Below are 23,325 nucleotides of genomic sequence, written 5' to 3'. Positions count from 1 at the left end.
GATCCTCTCACGCACATCATGGCCGGTTGCAAGACTAGCCTCACACAAGGCCGCTACAAGAGACTCCTCTAAGTCAGGCATCAAAAGACGATTGCACTGTGTGCATAGAGGATTTACTCCTCAGATCTCTGTTTGGAGTCTTGACAGAAACTCTGTTATTTCTTTCAACGTGTTTTAGGGCCTCCGCATATGAAACACGCTCCTGAGCTCTGACATTTTGAACCTCTTTAGCTTTAAAAAAGACACACAATGACGATAAGCCGCAGCATTATCGCCGCTGCAGTTACCACACTTTAAAGCCTATGCCTATGCATTACATGGTTTCACATCATGATCATCTCCACACTTCACACATTTACATTTTCCTTTACACAAATCTGCCACATGTCTGAAGCTCTGGCATTTGTAACAGCGTAGCGGCGGTCTGAAGTATTCTGTCACCTGAAAAGCCATACGTCCCAAGAAAACTTTAGAGGGCAGTGTTTCACTATCAAAAACCAACAACACAGATGAATCCGCATTTCCTCCATTCTTTGGCTTGAAGTCTTTACCTCCACCATGTTTCCTCCTTTTACATTATGAGAATTTCTTGCTCAGTCAAACCACCAAAGACTCCATAAATCACTCCCCTTGTTTTCTTTTTATTTCCAGGAACAATACACTCCACTTTGACTACCAGCTTTCCAACTTCCTTCGCACTTTCAAACTGTTTTTGACTTTTGCAACACACTCTGAGAAAACCATTGGAAAGTATTTTGGCCTGGTATTCTTTACCTATCCTCCCTTCCTGAGCTGAAGTCACTTTTAAAGGATTTAGAGCCCTAAATCCTCCCTCTCCCTCTCTTTGGTCTTTTACTTTATACAAAACAACAAATTCTTCACTCTCTCTCACTTTCCTGATCTTATTGTCTCCTGACATTTCTGGTCTTTCACTTAAAGCATCACTTTTTTGACTTCCTTGAACAAACTCTATCATCTCCCCCCCCCCCCCATTTGCAGCCATGGGCTACAAATTACCCCTAACCACCCCCAAAATTAAACCAAAACAAAGAAAAGAAAAGAAAATGTACGTCAGTTGTTCTAGTAATGGCCTTAAACCTAGAGATACCACCACTAAAAGCACTCAGCACTCAATGTCTATCAGCATCCACATGGACCGGACGTCAAAAACACTGGTCTTACCTAGCTAATGCTGCAGTAGTAACAGCCATCTGATTTGCCACAGCAGAAGGGGCGGAACTTAAGTTGGAGGAAATGTTCGGATTGGTGAACATGGGAGAAAGTCTTCTTTGATTGGCAGGGAAGTTGAAACCGGAGGAAAGGCTCTCAGGCGAGTGGCGGGGTCACAGAATTTTGTATGTTATGTATATTTTGTATATCATGAATTTTGTACATTATAAATTTTGCATATTATGTCTATTGGTAGGGTGAGATTTCTTTAAGTCACGCTAAATTTTGTGGTGTTAAGAATTGCTTGAAAATATTTTCTAGTTCTTTTAAAAAGAGAGAGAAAAAGCAAGTGCCTTGAGACAATGAAATTCTTGATCCATATTTCAGCTGACCTCCTTGCTATATTTATTTATATGTTATCTGTACTTTCTTATTTTAGTTGTCTTTAATTTAAATACATTTATTCACATTCAAGGATTTAAAAAATAAAGACTGAAGATTTCTTACTTCACAGGCCTATCAAAAGCTAAGGAAGCACTTTTTAACATTATAAATGATATCTATCCATGTTATCACAGAAACAAGATATTAAAACTATAACGTCTTTAAGCTCTACAAAATCTGGCCTTTGACTTTAAAAGATTGTGTGGCATTGTTATGTAAAATAAAAATGAGAGAGAAAAAAAGTAGAACTGTGAATTAATGATTTTAGATTTTTAAACCGAGTTTGATCTGTTTACATTTTGCCCTCCCATATGTATGTTCAAAGAAAATTGTTTCCTCTGTGTCTTTGATGTTTGAAGGCTGGATGAATCTCTATGATGCCTGGCTGAGCTCCATCCCTCCAGCAGTCATACTCAAACTCCTCTGAATCCCATGACAAAAACAACATTCTTCATCTAAGTCATGGTCTTCAAGGAATTCCTGTTTTATGGAAGTATTTCTCAGCCTGTATACCCCGTCCTATTGAATTCATTTTGTGTAACGTGAATTTGAATTATTCTGTTCAGCAAGAGAGACTTTTTCTTTGTGCTCACATATGGCACTAAGTATTCACGGTTTTCTAGAGCACACATATTGGTATTCATGTTTTAGTCAAACTACTGAGACAGTGCTTTTCACCCAATTATACACTATCTCCTCCACAACACTTTACCAGTTATCACTGACTGAAAAAAAAGATACATGAAAACGCATCTAAATCTTTCCTACAAAGTCTACACACATATACAAGTGATTTCATTCATGTATTACAGAGAAAAAAATGACATTCCTTGGTTATAGATGTAGCTGTGATTTACAGACGAGTCTATGTGCTCTCCACAATGTAAAGTCTTCTATATACTGAAAAACGATAAATGTATGAATTACAAACTTATGTCATCTTCAAAGTAAAACAGTCTTTATCAAATGCACAGTGGTACAATAAGAATATATTCTCCAATGTTTTTGGTAACTTCTCTGATAATTTCCTCAATGTTTCTTTACAGCTTTTCTTCATCCTGCTAAGAGCTCTGGTGTGAGTGCTGAGTCTTTATCACTGGAAACATCCCTGAGAATCTGGTAGAGGCCGAGGGATGTTGTGAAAAGCCCACTGAAAGATTCCATCAATGGAGCCCTGCTGGGGTACAAAAAAGGCAGAGTGAAATCAATCGATGCACATCAAGTATAGTCCTTGTGACATCATTTGGTACGGGTGTCATTTTATGGACAACAATTTAACAAAATCTTCACTTGATTCTCATGTGGACAAAAATGTTTTATGAGAACATCTATGACTGAAGACATACAGTTGTCAAGATTCTATAAATACTGGTCAGAAGTTGCATTGTCATTATAATTATAACAAAATAACTATAAGTGCACTACTAAATCATTGGTTTACATTACTATGTCTGCAGTATTTCTCTGACAATTCTGCTTTCCTCTTCAGAAGAAAGAAACTGATCCGATGATCCTCAGCTTTTTCAATATCAATAAACAACAAACTGATAAATTATATAATCTTTTGCTGACACTTTTTTATTAAACTTGCCATTATATTTTTTCATAAACTTATTCAGCAGCAGTCCTTCAATGTGAACATCTTATTTTAAGTTTAAGTTATGGTTACATACCTGTAGATACAATATCTTTTTTACATGAAGTTTATAAATATCTTTTATTGCTCTAATTTAAACAATCATCTACATATTCATAAACAAACAGGCAAACTTTAAAATGAAGACAAAATAATCAACACTTAAAGACCTCAACATCTTTAGAGAGGTCTTCGTGCTGATTTTCACATTATGCTTACATCTTTATGAAACCAAGCTTCACTCATGTCTCCCAGGATGGAGTCAAGTTCATCTTTGTGGAGGACTGATTCACAAGCATGGGAGCCCTGATCCTGAGTGTGAGTGTTTTGTACCACTGGGGGGAGCTATACAGTCACAAGAGCAAGAGAGAGAGTGTGAGAGCAAGAGAGCGAGCGCTGATCACGGTCTATGATATTCACTCAACGAAGGCATACACAGCATCTGTAAGCATGAAGGTTATTTAGACCAGTGGTTCTCAAACGGTGTGGCAAGGCACAAGTCTTGGTGTCACGTGGGAATTTGTACAACTATTAACTATTTCTACAACTAAACAACAACTTAAGAGGATGTAACACATTTTACAAGAAGATATTTTGTGTGGGAAAGGATATGGCATGCCGATTTTTGCTTGATCATTTTGTGCCTTGGGCATAAACAAAGGTTGAAAATCACTCATTTTGACAAACCTGTGGACCTCTAGATTCAGTCTCCTTCTCTGCAGAGCTGCCCCCAGACCTGGAGCAGGACAAGCACATAGACCTCCCTCTGACAAACAAAAGCACAGTGAGATTACAAGTAGGGTGTAGACCTAGAGGACTGGTCTGAACCCATGAGATTACCCTGGTTATGAATTAGCGTTATACAAATAAAGATACAGACTGACTAATTGAGATTGGGCTGTTTTGTTATGTATGATATTTCAGTCAGTTAGTAAATCACATACACAAAGGAAAAAATTGGGTTGTCTTTGTATCAAGATTTTTAGGTAGGAAGGCCAGAAAGTAATGGGAGAGTGAACTGTGCTCTTAAAAGTGTGCTTTTATGAACTTAAAAATGTGCATCAGAGAATGAATTTTCATATTTGAAAGCACTGTGCACTTTTGCATTTGACCGTGTTCACTTGTTGAAAGTTTGCAATTCTGAACCATAAAGTATGCTCTTGAAAGTTTACACCTGTGCATTTAAAAGGGTGCTTTTATGCACATGAAAGTGCACACATGAAAATGTGCATAAGAAAGTGTGCATTTGAAAATATGTGCCCACAAGTGTGCACTTATGTGCTAGAAAGTATACTTGAAACCCTGCATGATAGGAATGCACTTCAAATGATGGCAAAATGTTCTCTTCTAAATTTGCTGTTATGGACTTCAAAGTGTGCACCTGTGGACCTTATACAGGATCTGAATTAAACTGGCAACTGCTTGTTTGCACTTGTAAGTGTGCTTATGCAACTGAAATATGCTCTGAAACCAACATCTTGAGTAAGATCTTAAACATAATTTCAAGTTTTTCTCACCACAAAGCAACTTATAGTCAAGCCCTATCCTATCTTAAAAAGCACACCAACACTGCACTTGTATACCCCCTTTCTGTGGTATCATCTCCTCTCCACTTGGGCTAAGAAGACAGCTACTTTCTGTGCCTTTTAGAGTGTGTTTCAATAGTTCTTCTAGGATAATGTTATCACTGAGGTTGACTCAGGTTTGCTGCTGGAGATACCAAGCCTCTGCCTCCTCAACTCTCTCTCTCTACATCAGTATCTTTTGTGTCCTATCCATTCATATATTACACTGAAGCTGAGATGAAGACTTGTCAGGCTTGTGGGTTCAAATATGAGCCTGCATTAGATAAGAGAGGAGAGGAGCAGATGTCTTACTTAGAGAAGTGGCAGTGCATGTGGAAAGGCTGCAAACACTTGGGGCAGTGAGTGAGGTCTCCTCCCAGCTGACAAACTCCACACACCTCCCTCATACCGACCTGCTCTCCACCTGGGAACTAGATAAACATTTCATATGTACATGTGCAGTGTAAGCAGCACAGACACGACATTTGTTGCAAGTACACAAAACTTGTAAAAGAACTGAAACAGATCTGTCAGTAAACAAGTACAAGGAGTCACAAAATCTTCACCTGGAGGTTTCTTCCCCCAGCTCTGTTTCTAGAAGCTGTGACAGCAGTGACAGATGAGGATGAGAGCGAGGAGAATAAGGAGATGTCTAACATGGAGGTACTGGAGCTTGTGTTTGTCGGCTGAGGATGGGAAACAAGTAGCTGTGGGTATAAAGAATTGTGACCCTGATCAGTGTGTCAAAAAGATGCATGGCATCAGTGCTGTCATAAATCTGTAGATTTCAACTGTGAAACTGTACGACCATTTGAGAAAGTGAAATATTTTTATTCCATGCTCTAGTAATCAATTACTACTATCACAAGCTGTCATAATCTGTCAAACTCAATCCTTGCCTGCAGATATTTCAGTCGAAATGAAAGTTTTTACTTCTTTCAGGAGTGTCTTTGTAAATCATAAAATATATATTATGTAACGCAAAGCCACTCATGTAATAATCTTCCCTCAATACTTACTTGTACAGGAGTTTGTTTCTTCTCGGTTTTCACTCTGTTGCCACAGCACCACTGACACTGCCAGCGACCACTGCAGGTTCAATATTAAATGTGACATATAAATGATTTTACAGAGCAAGGTTTGAAAAGCAAAGCCATCCCTGAATACACATCAGCTCACATAATATCAAGCAGCAGTCTGAAAAAGCTGAAAAAATTAAACCTTGTTAAAGTACTGCAGTTCCACAAATATCCACTTGATGCTGGCTTTGGAAGCAGAAACAAATAATTTTACAGCCTTGTTCAGAAAATGAATTTGGTCTGATTAGCTAATTTCTTGATTGGCACTCAAATTGCAGAGGGTGAACTTTCAAAATAGGATTAATCTTTTCTGATATTATGAAGGATAAAAGTTATGCATAATAAAGAGCGTTGCTGATCCATACAATGGATTGCTGGGCTTCAAAAGTGCATTTGAGAAAAGCTGCAAGTGATTTATCTATTTCTATCCCTTTCATTCAATGGCAATTTTTTGTTAAAAAGTTAAAACATTGTTTCCAAGGAGAGGTCCTGTACTGTAAACGTAATCTAATGTACTTTTACATTACTTCTAATGCACTTTTTTGGCGTTGTTTACATTCAAGTAAAGTACAAGTAAGTCAAAAATTATATTCAAGCCTAAAGATGAAATAGCTAAACATGGTAACAAACACCTGCTGTGTATTCTTTACCTTGGTATGGATGCAAGTGGAGGGTGGAGGCAGGTCAGGTGAAAAGCTCGAGGACATCCATCACAACAGATCAGCTCTCCTCCATCCTTACACACTGCACACTCATCATCATTATAGTGAACCTTAATACTCGCAAACCGATAATGTTAGACTTCAGAGCAGACAGACATGCTTAAAGACAGACAGACTATTTCTGATTCCTTACCGTGATTGAGTTTGTCTCCACCTCCTGGTCTAACGTATCTGTAGCAGCTTCATTTCTCTCTGACTGGCCACCAGAATAAAACTCTTCAACTTTGACACACTGTCTAGAGGATCCTGCTAAATCAAAAATCACTTTGATGAATACAGTTTTACATATATTTGTGAACATAAAAAATAAATGGAACTCATGTTGAGTCTTACCATTTGAGCCAAACACTTGTTGGGTATGGGTCTTTTCTCTGATTTCAGGGCTGCACCGTGGGTCAGCTGAGGAGGAGGAGGCTGAGAGAGAGACTTGTCTCTGGACTGAGGCATCTGAGAAACAGCAAAGGTCAATTGTGCTCACAGTTTTAAAATATTTAATGTAAGACATTATCAATTGTTATTACTAATTTTAGAAGTTATCTGTTGGGCTGGAGCTCCACTCTTCACTCTGAACAACTTCACTTTACCTCCTGAGGAAACAAAACAACACGTGGATGCTGCAATTTCAATATTATTTATTATATTTGCTAGATTCTGATTCAGAAGAGATGTATCATAAATGACCTGCTCCATCACTTGTCTTTGCATGGTACTGTGGAGGCTGATTATGTGACTTTGTCCCTCTGTCCTCATGGCTCCTCTTCTTTATGTGTGGTGTTTTTTGGACTTCAGAGGATTTTTTCTCACAGCTGGAACTGGAAGCATCCTGTCCTGTCAACACAATGTCAAAAGCCTTTCACAACATAAAACTCCAGAAAACACTCACAACAGGTTGCCCCTAAAATCTTCCTGACTTGTCTGTCTGCATGCTCCTAACAGCAGTAGATCTGACAGGAGTGAAGACAGAAATACAAAAAAAGGCGACACAGAAGTGGCAGACAAAGCAACAGCGTCCAACACACTGGTTTTGCTTTTATTTTATTACTACCTGTTAGTGGACATATGAACAGTATCAACAATGATTGGTAAAGAACAAACTTAACAGCAGAAAACAGTACGAAGTAACTTCTCTCACCCATCCACTTGCTCATGGAAAATTTTTCAGATTATTTCCTGTTAGGGTTACTCATCTGCTTGGCCTAAATTCATGTGGAAATTTACCAGGGGGCTGCAGGGGAAAGTCTGATTAAAGATGGGTGAAAGTCATCCATCGATGTTCAACCATGAAGCTCACTGAGAAAATGTTGAACATTTTTCAAGACCTTTAAGTCTGTATGACATGTTGCTAAATAAACCCTTTACTGTGAGCCAGGGGTGTGAAATAACTAATTTTATTTACTCAAAGGACTGTAATTGAGTAGCTTTTTGGATACTTGTACTTTTTAATACATTTTGAAATCAGTACTTTTACTTAAGTACATTTTAACCAGAGTAACTGTACTATTACTTGAGTACAAAACTCTTGTACTTTTTCCATCTCTGTTGACTACACAGTAGCACATAGAGAGAATGATTCCACATCACATCCCAAAACAGCTGTTATACACAGCAAACTGTTAGTTCAACTCTGTAAAGAGACAACTGGTCTAAAATCTAAGCACCCACTGCCAAGGGGTTTCCCATCATGCACTTTGGCTAAAAGTTCAAATGTGTTTTATAGGTGTTTAGGTGTGTTTTGATGTTGTGTGTTGTACAGTGATCCATGCTGGGGTTCTTTTGCTCATGTTTCTGGTGGATTGTTGTTTTTTGATATGAGACACATTTGCACCAGGAGTGAAGTTATCCACTCAGTTAGAGATCCACGCTGACTTTGGTGAACACACATCCTTCATCAGCATACAAGGTGTTGCTGTGAAGTTAACTCTGCTTTTTTTCTTGCCAGAAGAGACCCACCTTACCTTGCAATTTTGTCATATTGTAGAGTATTTCACACTTTAAAAGTGTCTTAAACTATAGAGTATGTAGTGTGGACTGATATAGACACTTTGAAAATGTAAAATGTTACTCTTTGTGAGTTCAATTATCTCTGTATTTTTGTTCTGTGTATATTACTTTATCATAGAGTACCAGAGCAACTGTACTTTTACTAATGACGGGAATTTTGGCTTTTTTCAGTGATCCAGATCATTTGGTTCGTCTCAGCAAGAAGAGTTGGCTCTTTTGGCTCCAAACGGCTCTTCATTCGGGTACCAGTTATGTTCATTTGACCTGCAAGATTTAGCAATATCATGACATATGGTTGATATTTGTGCTAATATTTTTTCTCCAACTATGCTCAATCTTTTGAATTGATGAAAATATGCTATTATTTTTTAAATATACTGTCCCCCCAAAACACCTTGCTGGTCAAATGAAATCTGCTCACTGGCTGAGCTGTTTGACACACCTGATATAAACCATTAATGCTATACCATCAAGCTTGTGCCCCTAATGTGAGATGTGCCTGTGGAAGTGTATGTAGAAAAGATCATTCCTGATAATCAATCACATAACACACAAACAACATACAAATAAATAGGAAAAGTAATAGTTATAATGATATAAAATGGCTCTCTGGATCCAGGAAGTTTTTTTAAGGATTCTGTAATATTGGGAGATAGGGCTAATGGCAGAGGTCTGCTGAAATTGGGTCCTGAAAATTAGACAACATGAGTATGATATGGACTGGGTTGGGAGATGTATAATTCTTTAAATTTGTATTGTTAGCAATTAAGGCTCAGTGCCACTAAGGACAAAAACTACTAAAATAATTTGCAGAGCATTCTTAATTTGTAGATTTCTAATGAGTAGACTGCTTAACCTGGCACGTCAGATGGATTTGTTTCACACATCCATCTGGAAAATCACTCATGCACAGCGTTTGGGAAAGGGCAGAGCCTTTGAAAAAACTCAGAGTGTGATTAGATGAATGTTCTGTTAGTCACATCTTTACGGGCCAATCAGAGCAACAAAACATGTGACATAGCAGCTATCGAGTTGTACCCCTACCAAGGACTAAACTCATAGGGAAATGCATAATGCGAACCATGGCGACCGTAGACATGTCAGTACACGACTTTTGTCGTTCTTGAAAAGAAAACAACTCACTGCTGTTCTTTGCTCTTCCTTTAACGAACAAGTTCTGGTAAAACTGGCGCTTTAGCAACAACCATGCCAATCTCCCGCCACAGTTGCATCGGTCTCTTGTTGCTGCTTGCTAACCCCGCCATGCCAGAAAGTACTGCCCCCTGACACTGATTGGTCCTGTCACTTTCTTACCGGGCCCAGATGGTTCAGACGGGAGCTTTGCAAGATGGTTTCACCAGTGAGAAACACAGAAACGGGCGCACTCACCTGTTATGCAACATTATAGACAGCTCAGTTGGTTTCTAAGTTCAACAACAGATTGGGTTGGGTTGGCCAAAGTGACACATTTGTACTTGGATTTAAAAGATACCATAAGGGACTTGAGGTGTTGATTTTGGAGCTCCCCCTGTGCTCTTTGGTCTTGTACGTGTATATGTAGTAATGCTAAATATCTCATCTTGCTGTCTATTAAAAAAGCCAAAAAAATCACCAGTGGATTCCCTGCTATAAAGAATGTAAAAGAAACTGTCTCAGCAGCCTACCATACAGCAATATTCAGTGTTGATCTTCTAGTCCTTCACCAAGAAGCATCAGTATTTATATGAGTGACAATCTGTTACAGAATTAGCCAAAAAATACAATCAGGAGCTTTAAATTATGTTTATAGTAAAGGTAATATTAACAAACAATCCTAGAGTACAACAGACAGTACAACTGATTTGGTGCAAATGTACAGACAAGCTGAAAAGCGTTAGCTAAAACTGGACTCTACATACTCAGGTGCAAGTTGGTGAGCAGCGGCCTCAGCTTTGTATAGCTGTCCAGGTTGTACTCTTTGGACAAGTTGCTCCAGAAAGCCTGAAGAATGGATCGTCTCTGCTCCAGGACCCAGGACAGGAGCGAGTACATGGCCTTGTGGATCCCCTCTTTAACCTCCTTCTCCAAAGTTTCCTTTAAAAACACTGAGAGGTTTAAAAACTGCAGTCTTAAAAGGATTATACCATTTAGATACATCTTACTCAACTTAATCGGAATAAATTTCAGAAAAACATGGGAGACATTGAACGAAAAAAAAAGTAAAAATGTAAAATCATTTCCATCAAAAAAAATCTAAAAAGACAGTTCAAATCTTTATCTTACCTTCAGTAGCTGATCAGTGATGATGTTTTTATCAGCCAAACCAAAGACCAGAGGGAAAGGGTCATCTATTGCCATAGCAATATCAGTGCGTAACTCCCTCAGCAGGGAGCGCAGGTTTGTGTCTCTAAAAGATTCAACTCTCGACATGATCTGCTTAGTGTGTAAAGTGGACTAGAGCTGAGCAGAACTGAATTCATACCAGAGGTTTGAGATTATAAGAGGTGTGTCCTTGTCAGGGAAGGAAGTATTGTACAGGTGGATCATTTCATGCTGAAACCTTCCTGTTCAAATGATCTTTTAATCAAATGTTCTCCTTTCATTCATATCCCTCTCAGCCATGTTACAGAATCTAGATGCCTGCATTGAATGTTTTTAACCTTTGAGCTCCCCCTGACCTCTTGTCTTTGTCTCCGTGTGCCTGTTGACCCTCAGAGGGATAGAAAGATAAAGGGGAATACCTGTCTGCTTACATAAAGACAGCTGAGGTTAAGCTACTTGACACGTCACAGTGGCAGTTCTGTTTTTAAAAGGTTCTTTCCAACTCCACTTCCCCTTCACTAACAGGTTTTCAGACCCTGTCTCACCACTGGGAGATCAGACGGTGGGTTTGATACACATGGGAAATCTCAGACGCTGAATGAATAACCTAACTGAAGATTAATATGATTTGTGTCAAGCTTTTAATGGATATATATATATATATGTATATATATATATATATATATATATATATATATATGTATATATATGTATATATATATGTATATGTATATTTGTATATATATATTTTTACCAAATCCAAATTGTCTTGTACCAGAGAGCTGTTTTGACCCTAACTACTTTGGTAAACCATGTGACTTAGACGATTGACCTTGCTTGCTTTCAGTCTGCTCAAATTATTCAAACTCAAATCTTTTCATAGACATATAAGCTTTCATGTAACAAAGCCTTAAGTCTTCTATTTTCAACACTTTTTGCACTTTTCAACACCAGAGGTAGCCACGTACTTACCTTGCATTTCCTGTAACCTTTAGAGGTCTATGAAACTTCTTCAGCCCATCAACATGTGAGACGGATCCCAAATCTTCCCCTTTGAACACAAAGGTAAGTTGAACCACTGGTTCATTTTACCCCACAGCATCTGGCTCAGTTTGACCCAATACTTTAAACAAAACAAACAAACAAACAAACAAAAAACACTTTCCCAATTCAAGCTTATCTTTTGCTAATGGTTTTATATGTTGGATAATCACTTGCATGTGTCATAATGCAACCTAAGAGCTAATATTTAATCACATGGTAAGAGTTACCCCTCTGGATCAAAATGCACCTCTCAGTCTTTGTAAATAGTAACCAATAAGTTTGGCTCATTTTATGCGGCATGATCGTTGGAAACTAAAACGTGAAAGACATCGGGGAAAATGGCATTTTTGAGAAACATGTAAACAACATATTTTGACTTGTGTCGAGTTTACCCAAAACAAATGTATCTTCACTACTTAAAAACTTTGATGAAATCAGTTAGGAGATATATTTAGGGTATTTTCAAATTGTTCAGTTTTACAGTGTGCATTAATGGTGTTTTTTCAGATTTGGTGTAATAGCTGATTGATAATCCTTTAAATCAGTGGTTCTCAGCTGGTGGGTTGGGATACAAAAGTGGGTTTGAGAGCTGTTTCCAGTGGGCCATGAAAGGGTGAAAAAAGGGAAAAAGTCGATTATGTACAGAACTCCTCAGTGAGCATACATCCAAACATGTTTATTGACTACTTGTATGATAACAAGTAAATTTTGGTCATTCTCTCATGGTTTAAATTTACAAATCTTTTCTTGGACTAAAAAAGCTGCATGTACGTCCTCCCAGGGTTTTTTCTGGCATGACAATTTGTTTTGTCATCTCTCTTCGTTTAATCATGTCTTTGTTTCCATACATTTGTGTTGTTGAAATTGTTTGGATTTTGGTCTCAATTTCTCATAAGGAGAGGTTGGTGGGTCCTGATGCCCAACCAATGGAGAACGCCTGCTTAAAATGCATTAAGTATCTCCATTGCCCTTTAAAAGAAATAAAACAAGAAATAAGTGAGAAAGGGGTAAGAAACATCTACATCACCTCTACTTACTCCTTTTTGGACATTTATTTTTTTAATTCGTTGTTTTATGTTTTTTGTTGTTTTTGTTTGCTGCTTTGTTGTTTGGTTAAAAAAATAAAGATAAGTAAAAATGTTAACTTATGACGAATGAAAAAAAACTTGTATATTGCACTTTCATAGAGTCAGAAACTTCATAGGCTAAACAGTGTACAATATAATAAAGTTCACTATAGCCACCATTTACATTCAGTGGACCTTTAGTATTTGCCCTTCACTTCTGCTGCTTCAGGGAGAGGATCATTATGAAATTAACCACCAAAACAGAGAAGATTTTACAATCATCTCTGTCCCACTGACTTAAAGCTGATAAAACTACATAATTGTGCATTATGAGTTTTATATTCCTTAGCAGTGCTCTAACATACTCAGATTACTTTTCTGCCATCCTAAGAGAGAAGATTGAAGTGGATGACTTCTATGGAGACTGAAACACAAGTGTGTATATCTGCATACCCTGCTCTCCACCTAAACCTGTACTATAACCAACAATAATATTATAGATAACAGATGAAATAGACAGTTTTCCTACCAGATGAATGTTGATGGTTAGGAGAGTGAAGCCCTTTAATCTGTAATTTATTATTCATTAAACATATTACATTATTCATACTGGTGAACAAGGACCACTTCTACAGAGGGACGTTCACAACATACATATTACATTATTATATACAGTGCAGTGCATTACAGTGGATCATTATATGTGTATTACCGGGATGGAGGGATGGGGGAGACTGGAAGGAGAGGAGGTGTTCAGAGGAAAGGAGAAAAAGGAGGAGAGGAGTGGTTTTGGAGGGAGAGTTGTGATAGTGAGTTGTCTTTTTATTACTTCTTTTTTTTAACCACAGTACAGTTTGTTCTATAAAAGTTAAACCCATAGAGAGAGATAGAGTGCCACATTTTCACAGCTACTGTAAGGTGAACCTACTGAAAGTTGACTCTTGTGGGAATATCAAATGAGATACATTTTGTCATGAGATGCTATAGAGAGAGATGCTATAAAACATTCTAAGATATCAACCTCCTCCCAGAGCGTGGAGACCCTGGAGGGCAGGCCAAAAGTCAAAGATCAGATCAGCGTGCATGCGTGCTGCAGACATTCAGACGTGTTCGGCCATCTACAAAAACGGCCGACCCCCACCACTACTTCTCCTTCTGTGTTTAGGCATCATTTTTGGTGCTTTCCCTTTTTATATATAAAAAATACAAAACATAACAGCGAAAAGAATTCCCTTGGTTTTCTCCTTTTTTGTTTTCCAAAACTGTTTTTGTTCGTTTTTCATTTCAGCATTTGTTTTTGTTAGTTTTTTTCCCTTTTCTCCTCCAGTCACTTACATATTGACAAAGTATACAGTATTTTACAACTGAACAAGACTGAAAGATAACATTTGATTTGTCCAATCAGATACAAGGCCCGCATCCTATATCCAATTAGAGAAGTCAACTGGAAGCTAACCAGTAGTAAGCAACACAACAAGCCTATGGTGTGAAGGGAGCTGTCCGATTCCAGCTCTGCATTAACAGGAGCACCCGCCCTCGGGGACAGTGGGCTCTGCTGGTTTGTCCAGCTTGATGTCAATCACTGGGGAAATTACAGTTAAGGAAAAGCTGTGGGAAAAGATACATTTGTGATCAGATGTTATGCACAGATAAAAGACTCAAATAGAGTTTCTGTGAAGCCAGTATGCAGGTGGGAGAGGTTACCTGATAGGTGTCATACTGGTTTGTGAAAGTATGGAGCTAGAAACCTGCTGCTAAATAAATCCTTCAATGGGAGCTTCCTGATGTGCAGATGTTCATGTTTGTCTTGAAAAATATATATTTCTGACCACTGTTACTATGATTTGAGCACATTGTGGATTCATTTTGAGTCCTGTAAATAGTATAGCATAGGGTGTTGGCTGTGAGAGCGAGTAGAAGCAGATAGAGGATGACAAGTTGATAGAGAGGAGAACGGGGTTAGTTGTCACACAGGTTGGTTGTCACAATCATTATGTCTCGCTACCAGAGGACGCTGTCTCCCAAAATTTGGTTTGGAAATTTCCAGAATTGGGATCATAGCTCACCTATATAGTCTTCTCTGACAGGACAGCTGAACTTGTGGTTAGAGGAATTTTTTGTGTTTTTCATGTCTAATTGTAAATATTCAGCTCCTCAGTATTTGTCTTTTAGGCTTTTACCCAATGGATTTATAACAAAACAATTGTTACCCTTATTGTGAAGGGAAATCTATAGTTTAGATTGTTGTTAGCTAGCTAACTAGTTGTTAGACAGTTGTTGGCCTTGATGCTAGCAAGAGATTCCAGTTGGGGTTGGTTGTCACATTTGATAGTAAATGCGTGTAGCCTAGTTAAGTAGGTGATTATTGTTAAGCCTATCTGTTTTGTTCGTTATGTTGCTATAGGCCTACAGGCTGGCCTACAACAGACAAACAACCCCATAGTGTGTGACAACCATCCCTGTGATGGGGTTGGTTATCACAGTGTGTCAGAGCATCTGTGATTGTTAATTACCTCTTTGTTTCAATAAGTTGAAAAATGAGAGTGATACACATTTCATGCCAACACCTTAAGCTTCAGTTTTGATGATGAGCGATTTATGCTACAGTAAAAAGTGTGACAACCAACCCAATTCTCCTCTATATAACCAACTTAATAATCCACCAAAAAGGGCTGTCATCTCTTTGTGGCCTATCCTGGCTCTCTGGCATATCTTGAGCTGCTCTGTCCACCAGGGGTCACTGTCAGATTCTCCAGCTTAGGGTACAAAGTAGGCATGTCCTTTTATTGCAAAGTATCTTGTTATGAACTGGCACTATACAATTAAACATTGATTGTGATTGATTGATAGGTGTATAAGAACTAACAGTCTACAGCTGATCAGTCAGACGTAACTATGCTCATATTTGACATCATTAAGACTGTAAACCAATATTATTTCTCTAGCTAACCTGGTGCAATGGTCCTGTGACCCATAATTGTAAAAAAGTAGTCATTAATTTACAAAATATGCTGATGATATGATGCTAACTTACTCATTCCTTGTACATATTTGTAAGCCATTGAGTATTTCAATGCTATTCCTTCTGTATTGTTTAGTTAAACTGTGAATGCCTCTAAAGTGTAAAACACTTTAAAGTTAACCTCATACTAACTCATGCCATAATTCACATTTTTGTTCAGGTCATCTTTTTCTAATCAGTCCCACTTTCTGTAAAATGTTAGGGACATGACATTCCCCAAAGAGCCACTAGGTGGTGCTCTACCTGAGCATCCACACTTCCTGGCTCTGTACATTTCCTCTCTATTAAGCAGAAAAGGTTTAATGGCTGATGCCTGAGTAGACAGTAGGCTGGGCGGTCTGTTTGTACCGCTGCCAACAACCACTAAGAGATTAAAAATAAGCAGCCCATTTCTTGGCTGCCTTGCTCTTAGCACAGTGAGTCACAGCGGCTGAAAAGGATACTGCCCTCAGGGTTCGCATCATCCAAGCTTTCCATTCCAGGTAGGGCTGCTGCAACCCGGCGAAACAGCTAGAAGAAGAGGAAGGAGGGAAGGAAGGAAGGAGAGGTGATGAGAAAGATGTGACGTACATGGAAGAAAGAGAGGATTTAAGTAAAGCATTGTACAGAGTTTTTTTTGTGTAGGCCTCTTTTAGGAAACACTTTTCATCTATCTGCAGATTAAATGATTTCACTTCTTTATTTAAAGTGAAGCTGCTAATCCTTGTGTACATGAAATGTGGCATGTTACATCAAGTTATTTTTACAGTATTTAAGTATTTTGATCCTTTATTTGAGTAGTGACCACTCCATATATGAATCCTCTGCAGAATGTAAAATAGCCCAGCATTGAAAATGCATACAGTCAAATTAAAGCATGCATTAAAGCATGAACATTGTATTCAATGCAGAAATAGTATAAGAGAATTTTACTGATGATTCATATTGTGCTATGAATGTGGCACTAATAAACTCATGCAGTTTGACTGGTGAATTTTCTAGAGCTAAATGGAACTATGTTGCTGTATATATCATTGATTGGTTTAATGGATCAATGACATTTTGTCATCCACTTATATAAAAACAAATTCTTAAATTAACTAAAGTGATTGCATCAATCTGAAGGGTAGGAATGCCGATTTATTTCACTTTCTTGTTGTATGAAGGTTATGATAATTGACATTTACTGACATTAAAGAGCAAACACCACAAAAACCAATTCTATTAATTCCATGCCAAGTTCAGTGTGCAGACTGCTTCTCATCCTTAGATGTTTGCACTCTTACCCTCCCTCCTCAGATTTACTCAAAGAATTTCTGTTCATTTACTCTGGTGGTTCAACCACTGCAGATAGAAGCAGGAAATGCAGAGAAGCTAAGCAACACTAACACCCAAAATGCAGTGAAATGTGGTGAAACTGCAGGAATCACCTGTTTGACATTGCAGCCTGTCTTGGCACTGGTCTCGATGAACATGACGTTCAGCTCTTTGGCTCTTTGTTCGCCCTCCTCAATCGTGATTTGCCTGCAGAAGAATCAGGCCAGACTCCACATCACAATTTTTATTCCTGATCTATTCACTTTACATGTTGCTTTTATGCTTAAATTGCTGCAGCCACATTCTGCATACCGTATATCCAGTAATCTCACCTCTTCTCCTCCAGATCTGTTTTGTTGCCGACTAGCATGATGATTACATCACTTCCTCTCTCTGTCCTGACATCATCGATCCACTTGCAGGTCTGCTGGAACGAGTTGACATCTGCGGAGAACAGAAGCATTAAAAATCACTTTTTCACTGCATTTAAAAAAGCTGCAGCACAGCTAGCATGTTGCTCCTCACTTGTAATGTCATAGACGACCACTGCAACTGTAGAGTCTCGAATGTAACTGGGGATGAGGCTCCTGAAACGCTCCTGCCCGGCAGTATCCCAAAGCTGCAGCCTTACCTGCAGTCACACACACAGAAACACACCTTCAGTCGTTGCTGCAGAGTTTACAGATGTCAACACCCAGAGGGATAAGCCAGTATGAGAGCGTGTGCAGGCTGACAGAGAAATAGCATTACAACTAGCTAAAGTAGATCATCCGTGGGAAAGGCTTTGACTTCTTAAGCCAACACACCAAAGCTATTACCAGCAGAAATAACCAAAGGATAATCATGTTAGTCTGCAAAGAGAGAGGTAATTAAGCCAAATCTAATCAAGGATTAGTGAAAACAGAGTGGAAATTGGGACATTTCTTACTTAGGATGTTACTGGTTAAAATGACTCATGCACAAATGCATTAGCTATTCTTTACAGGATTATGATTATGGGAATATTAAAGAGTTTTCTTACTGTTCGGTCTTCCAGGTACATAGTCTTTGATAGGAAGTCTATTCCAATAGTGGCCTGTGAAAGAAAAGAAAAAGATTAAAATATCATCAGACTTCAAAGGCTGACTGTGGTTTAACTGAAGGTACTGTTATTACAAAAAGAAGAGATTACACTGACTCAGACTAGAAAGCTAGTTTTCTAAGTATCACCCTTGGGAGTTGATCATTCACAATCATTTTGGACCCCAGTTAATCTTAATGCAATGTAAAAAATATTGTATACTCTTCTAAGCCTAAAAGTATGATAACAGTACCTACTGATAATCTGATTGGCAGGGTTTGATTTAGACAAATAAATAAAAGTTATGGCAATTATAGAGGCATTGAAATGTGTGTACTGGGTGACAGGCCTGCCCACAGAATTGGCTGGGCCCCTGAATGGGCCCTCCCCAGCATTGGTGCTAGCGTCCTGGCTAACAGTTACTTTATTTTGAAAGTTGTGTCAAGCTACAACTAGGTTCTGTTGTTCAAATTACTAACTTGTGCCACTTTTAACCACTTTTACCCACATTTTTCACTTTTTGCCCATTTGAACTGCTTTTCACCGTTGTCCTCACCTCTTTTGCCTCTTTGTTGTCTTTCTTAACCATTTTTGCCACTTTTAACCCCTTTTTATGCTGCTCTGTATCTACTTCTCAGCCTCTTCTGTGTCAATTTTTCCACTTTTAACTCATTTTTCACATTTTGATTTTTGCAGTTATTTCATTATTTTCCCCTTGAAATTAATTCAGTTCCTTCTACTTAATTCTTTGGTATCCTGATGTTTGTGCAGATCATGGTTTAGTTTTGGAGTCTGATATTACTTTCCTAATAGTTTAGTGTATGTGCCCATCCACATAGTTAACATTAGAAAGAAAATGTGGATCTGTTTTCAGAAAAGGGGTTTAAATTTTGAAAAAGGCTTTATTGTACTACAGCATGAATAAATAAAATTCACTTTTTTTGTTTCTTTGGTAAGTTGTTATGATTCAGGTTAAATATAAAATATGCATATTGCAGATTTACTTTACAATTGACCATGATTTTGCTGACCTCCATGGGCCCCTAATTTGGCTGGGCCTCAGAAAGCTTTCCCTTTTGTCCCCCTTTGGCCAAAAACTGTAAATTCACCATTCAAAAACACCAATCAAGTGTTAATCAGTCACCCTTAATGGCTTCATGTGCTTTTAAGTATAAAACCATGTGATTAGTCCTTTTTCCCATTCATCTGGAACTAAAGTTAAGGACCGTTTTGTAAAGAATGGTTCATCAACTTCATTTATGTGGTATCAAAAAACAATCATAATTGATCTGACTGTAAACTCACCTGATATGTGTTGTCAAAGCTGTCATACATGAATCTAGTGATGAGGGAGGTTTTTCCCACTGGAACAGAGAAATCAGAGACTGAGTTTAAGTGAAGAAATTCTTTTACAGCATGTTAGGTGATAGTATGTGCTAACTGTTATCCTCAGCATGGCAAAATTACAGTAAGTCAGTTCAAGAATAAACAAACAAAGAAAACTATATAAAACTATATTGTTTATTGTAAAAAGAAATCTGTCTGATAAATCAGCACATTTTAGTAACCAATGTCAGATGAAAGAAATGACTAAAGAAACATGGTTGTTAATTTCTCAGTAATTTATAATGTGTTGTGAAGAAGTCAGTGATGGCTGACTAGCCATGCTTTCTATTTTTCACTGTCAATTAAGATGGCTAGATGTGCAGAGGCTGTGGAAATTAGGGCTGATACAGATATTAATGTTGAATATAAGAATTTAGCTGATGCTAGAGCCAACAATGATTTTTTAAGATAATGAAATCTGATCAGAGTTTGTCAAACAGGCCACTTTTTCTGTTTTTTGATTCAGCTGCTAGACATATCTGATGCCAGCATAAAATGTAATTGGAAACAACATATCAACACTGGTATAGCCATATCTGATCATTCTACATCTATTAGTCTTATATAAACAGGGACGATAATGACTAATACTGATGTAAATGTATGCATCACCCATGCCTAAATAAAACACCAACTGTACTCTCTGCTTCCTGCTCTTAATCAAAATAAATGAGTAGACTTTTATTGTGTAAAAATAATAAAACATGACCATCAGTGTAGCAGTGGTTAAACTGGTTTCGCCTCATGTGACTGAACAAGAAGACAAGACAAAACAAACAGGTTTAAAAAGCACACGACTACAGACGCCCTGAGAGGACATGCATGCATTTATTTATTTTTCTCCATTTCCCTTGACAACATGGACATTTTCATTGTTCTCTAGAGAAATTAACTCATGGGGAAACCAGCTCTGCTGTCTCATACCTAAGTTTAGATCTCAAGAAATGAAAAAAAGAATGAAAATGTTATCATGGCAAAAAGGAGTGAAATAAGGTACATAGATTTATGTCTGCTTAGGGCTTCCATACATTATGGATTTTGTTCCACAGTTTCTTTTCTCCAGGCACAGAATTACGACCCAATGAAAGCAAGTCCAGGGCCCACTTTTTGGGTCCAGACCCACCAGCTGAGAACCACTGAGTATGTGACAATGGTTTTGTAACAGCAGAAAGAGTCATTCATTTTGGCCACACTGCCAGGAAGGGCATGTACATGCAAAAATGAAGGAAATAAACAGGGATAAACGTGTTTCAGTTACAGGTAGCAAACTTTAAAAGCAAGGTTGTTTTTCAAACAGTTATCTAAAATGTTTTAATGGCTGCAGATTAGAACCAATGATTCACTCTAATCCATCAAATATGTTGTTCAAAGTCAAAAGCAATGACTTTAATTGTGTTTTGTTGTCTGTTTAACTGTGAAAAATACATTAATGCGAAGTTTATTGTGACACAAAACAGAGAAAAGCTGCAAGGTAGACAAGTCAGCATCATGTTATGTATTAGAACAGTTGCTGAATATGTAATATTATATTCTTTTATGTTATTTTTTGTCTTTTCAGTATGTTACTTTTTATGTTTTTGTTGCTATCTGTAATGTCATGTTTTGTGTATGTGTAGGCCCATCCAGGAAAGCTGATCACTAACATCACTGGTCCCAAAACCCTCTACAATATGTGGCAAATGTCCTGCTTCTTATGCACCTGACTCTTTGCATATACATTAATAAATTAAGACTGAAAGTGATAAAAATATCTTCTGCTTTGATGAGGGAGAATTCTTTCTTTAAAAGACAATAACGACAAGTGAAGTCATGTCTCAAAATATATGTGCTCACTAAAAATGTCTACCTGAAGTCCATTTGCAAAACTGTGTAATATTTAGCTGTGATCACAAGCCGGATGTTGACTTCTGAGAGCATGAAGGTGAGGCCATCTTTTTTGTAGCACGACTACTTATTTGGTTTGCTCCATTTTACATCCGATCTAAAGTCATGACAGGAGACCCTTCAGACAGGCCTCGGTCCCGCATGCAGACAACACTGGAGTCCTGAATCCAGCCATGGGCAGTGGCCACAGCAAGGCCTCCATTCAGCACCATGGACAGCAACATTGCAGCACAGGCCACACAAACAGAGAGGGAGCCTGGTAGTCGACAAACAGCCTCACACATACACACAATGAAGCATCACTAAGAGTGGAGCTGCAGCCTGGTTGTGTGTTTGTTTTCTGCTGCTGTTTTTTTATGGGATATGTTCTCCTCTGCTGCCACTCTGGAGGTCTGATGTCTGAACACGTATTCAGGCAGCTTCACAGCGCTAAACCATTATCGATCTGAGCCTCCCGAATTTGTGCCATCACATCAAATCACGGCACAAACACAAACATATATACAGACACAGTCCCACCCTGAACAGATGGATTATTGAATAAATAGTATAAGGCTGTGGCAGTGTCAGGCCCGCTTTTATTTCATCATCTGTGGGACTGGGCCGGAGACTGCGAGCTTTTAGAGATGCTACAGACATCGCCAGCCAAGGGTGTGTCCCGAACTGACACATGGGGGACTGTTTATTATCCCCTCTGTTAACAAATGAAACACGACTGATGGGCAGAATAATAAAGGCTGTCATGTAAAAGACTGAAGGATTGGTGGTTTAAGAAACAAGCGATTTGAGTTCAAATAAACCTTACATGAAAACAGGCTGAGCATATTTCTCGGTCACTGCAGCACATCAAAACATCCACATTCATATCGCCTGCTATGATGCGAATTATGACAATTCACGACAAATTATCAATCCAGAAGGATATTCAGCACAGTGAACTGATATTTGACCCTGGTTATTGTCGTTATTAAGATATTATAGGGTGGAGTTTATATGCATGCGGTCTTTTTTTTCTTTCACGTTTTTCTTCCTGTGATAATCAAATTTCCTACAGTCACAGAATGTGCCATCAGCTACATGGGCGTCAAATGAGCTCCAGCCAGCCGGCTCATCCTCGACATTCAACCTCAACTTTAAACACCAGCACGGATTACATGCATGGCCTTCAACATATACGCATGTTTGGCTCGCGCTAAGGGAGGAGGATGACACCCCAACAACTGACTGACTCACCGCTCTGCTCTCCCAAAAACACGAGTTTGAATTTCCTCAGGGGGTTCCCCAAATCTCCTCCAGCTGACATGGCGGCAGATAAAGAGCTCAACTCGGATTATTTTTATATGTTCTTATCGCTCGGTTTCTCCTCCGTCGTGGCTGCGCAGGGGGATCCTCTTCTCCTCACAGAATGATGGGAATGCAGCTCAGCATCCTCCTGTCAATTTACGGGAGGCTCTGCGCATGCGCGACCTCACCTATTTCAATCCGTCACCTTTCTGTAGGACTTGAAATAAAATGACTTTTTGTCACATGTGTAAGATATTTTTTAATAGTCATGAGTGTTGAAAACAAGTTTGCTCAATCACAGAGATGAAGTGATAGTGTTATAATATTTTAGATGAATTTTTACGTGTCTGTGCTTTGATGAGGT

General features: G+C 38.4%; 2 protein-coding genes across 2 annotated transcripts; both read right to left on the bottom strand.

Annotated features, from left to right (window-relative positions):
- Positions 1-2,707: 2,707 nt before the first annotated feature.
- On the bottom strand, positions 2,708-11,026 carry aire (autoimmune regulator). Its single transcript, XM_041803024.1, has 11 exons — positions 10,880-11,026; positions 10,516-10,690; positions 6,950-7,063; positions 6,750-6,862; positions 6,545-6,666; positions 5,835-5,904; positions 5,382-5,501; positions 5,128-5,246; positions 3,938-4,016; positions 3,488-3,595; positions 2,708-2,788 (listed from the first exon to the last, which is right to left on the bottom strand). The coding sequence occupies exons 1-11, from the start codon at positions 11,024-11,026 to the stop codon at positions 2,708-2,710; spliced, it is 1,248 nt and encodes a 415-aa protein (XP_041658958.1).
- Positions 11,027-13,594: 2,568 nt separating this feature from the next.
- rab6bb (RAB6B, member RAS oncogene family b) lies at positions 13,595-23,073 on the bottom strand. The gene is made up of 8 exons (XM_041803862.1): positions 22,911-23,073; positions 19,713-19,771; positions 18,369-18,422; positions 17,873-17,978; positions 17,680-17,791; positions 17,461-17,554; positions 16,495-16,561; positions 13,595-14,611 (listed from the first exon to the last, which is right to left on the bottom strand). Exons 1-8 carry the CDS (start codon positions 22,978-22,980, stop codon positions 14,547-14,549), a joined length of 627 nt encoding a protein of 208 aa, XP_041659796.1. The 5' UTR covers positions 22,981-23,073; the 3' UTR covers positions 13,595-14,546.
- Positions 23,074-23,325: the final 252 nt, after the last annotated feature.

This window comes from Cheilinus undulatus, linkage group 13 (assembly GCF_018320785.1).
Source record: "Cheilinus undulatus linkage group 13, ASM1832078v1, whole genome shotgun sequence".
Taxonomy (NCBI): Eukaryota; Metazoa; Chordata; class Actinopteri; order Labriformes; family Labridae; genus Cheilinus; species Cheilinus undulatus.
This window is presented reverse-complemented; position numbering and strand designations above follow the sequence as displayed.

Excerpts from the sequence above, each read along its gene's own strand:
- aire (XM_041803024.1), bottom strand. The coding sequence starts at position 11,026 with ATGTCGAGAGTTGAATCTTTTAGAGACACAAACCTGCGCTCCCTGCTG. Across the intron at positions 6,667-6,749 it reads TGGAGACAAACTCAATCACG|GTTCACTATAATGATGATGA; the intron begins GTAAGGAATCAG and ends GCGAGTATTAAG. Across the intron at positions 5,905-6,544 it reads CCACTTGCATCCATACCAAG|TGGTCGCTGGCAGTGTCAGT; the intron begins GTAAAGAATACA and ends TTGAACCTGCAG.
- rab6bb (XM_041803862.1), bottom strand. The coding sequence starts at position 22,980 with ATGTCAGCTGGAGGAGATTTGGGGAACCCCCTGAGGAAATTCAAACTC. Across the intron at positions 19,772-22,910 it reads GTTTTTGGGAGAGCAGAGCG|TGGGAAAAACCTCCCTCATC; the intron begins GTGAGTCAGTCA and ends TCTCTGTTCCAG. Across the intron at positions 14,612-16,494 it reads TGATGCGAACCCTGAGGGCA|TGATTGACATCAAGCTGGAC; the intron begins GTATCCTTTTCA and ends TAATTTCCCCAG.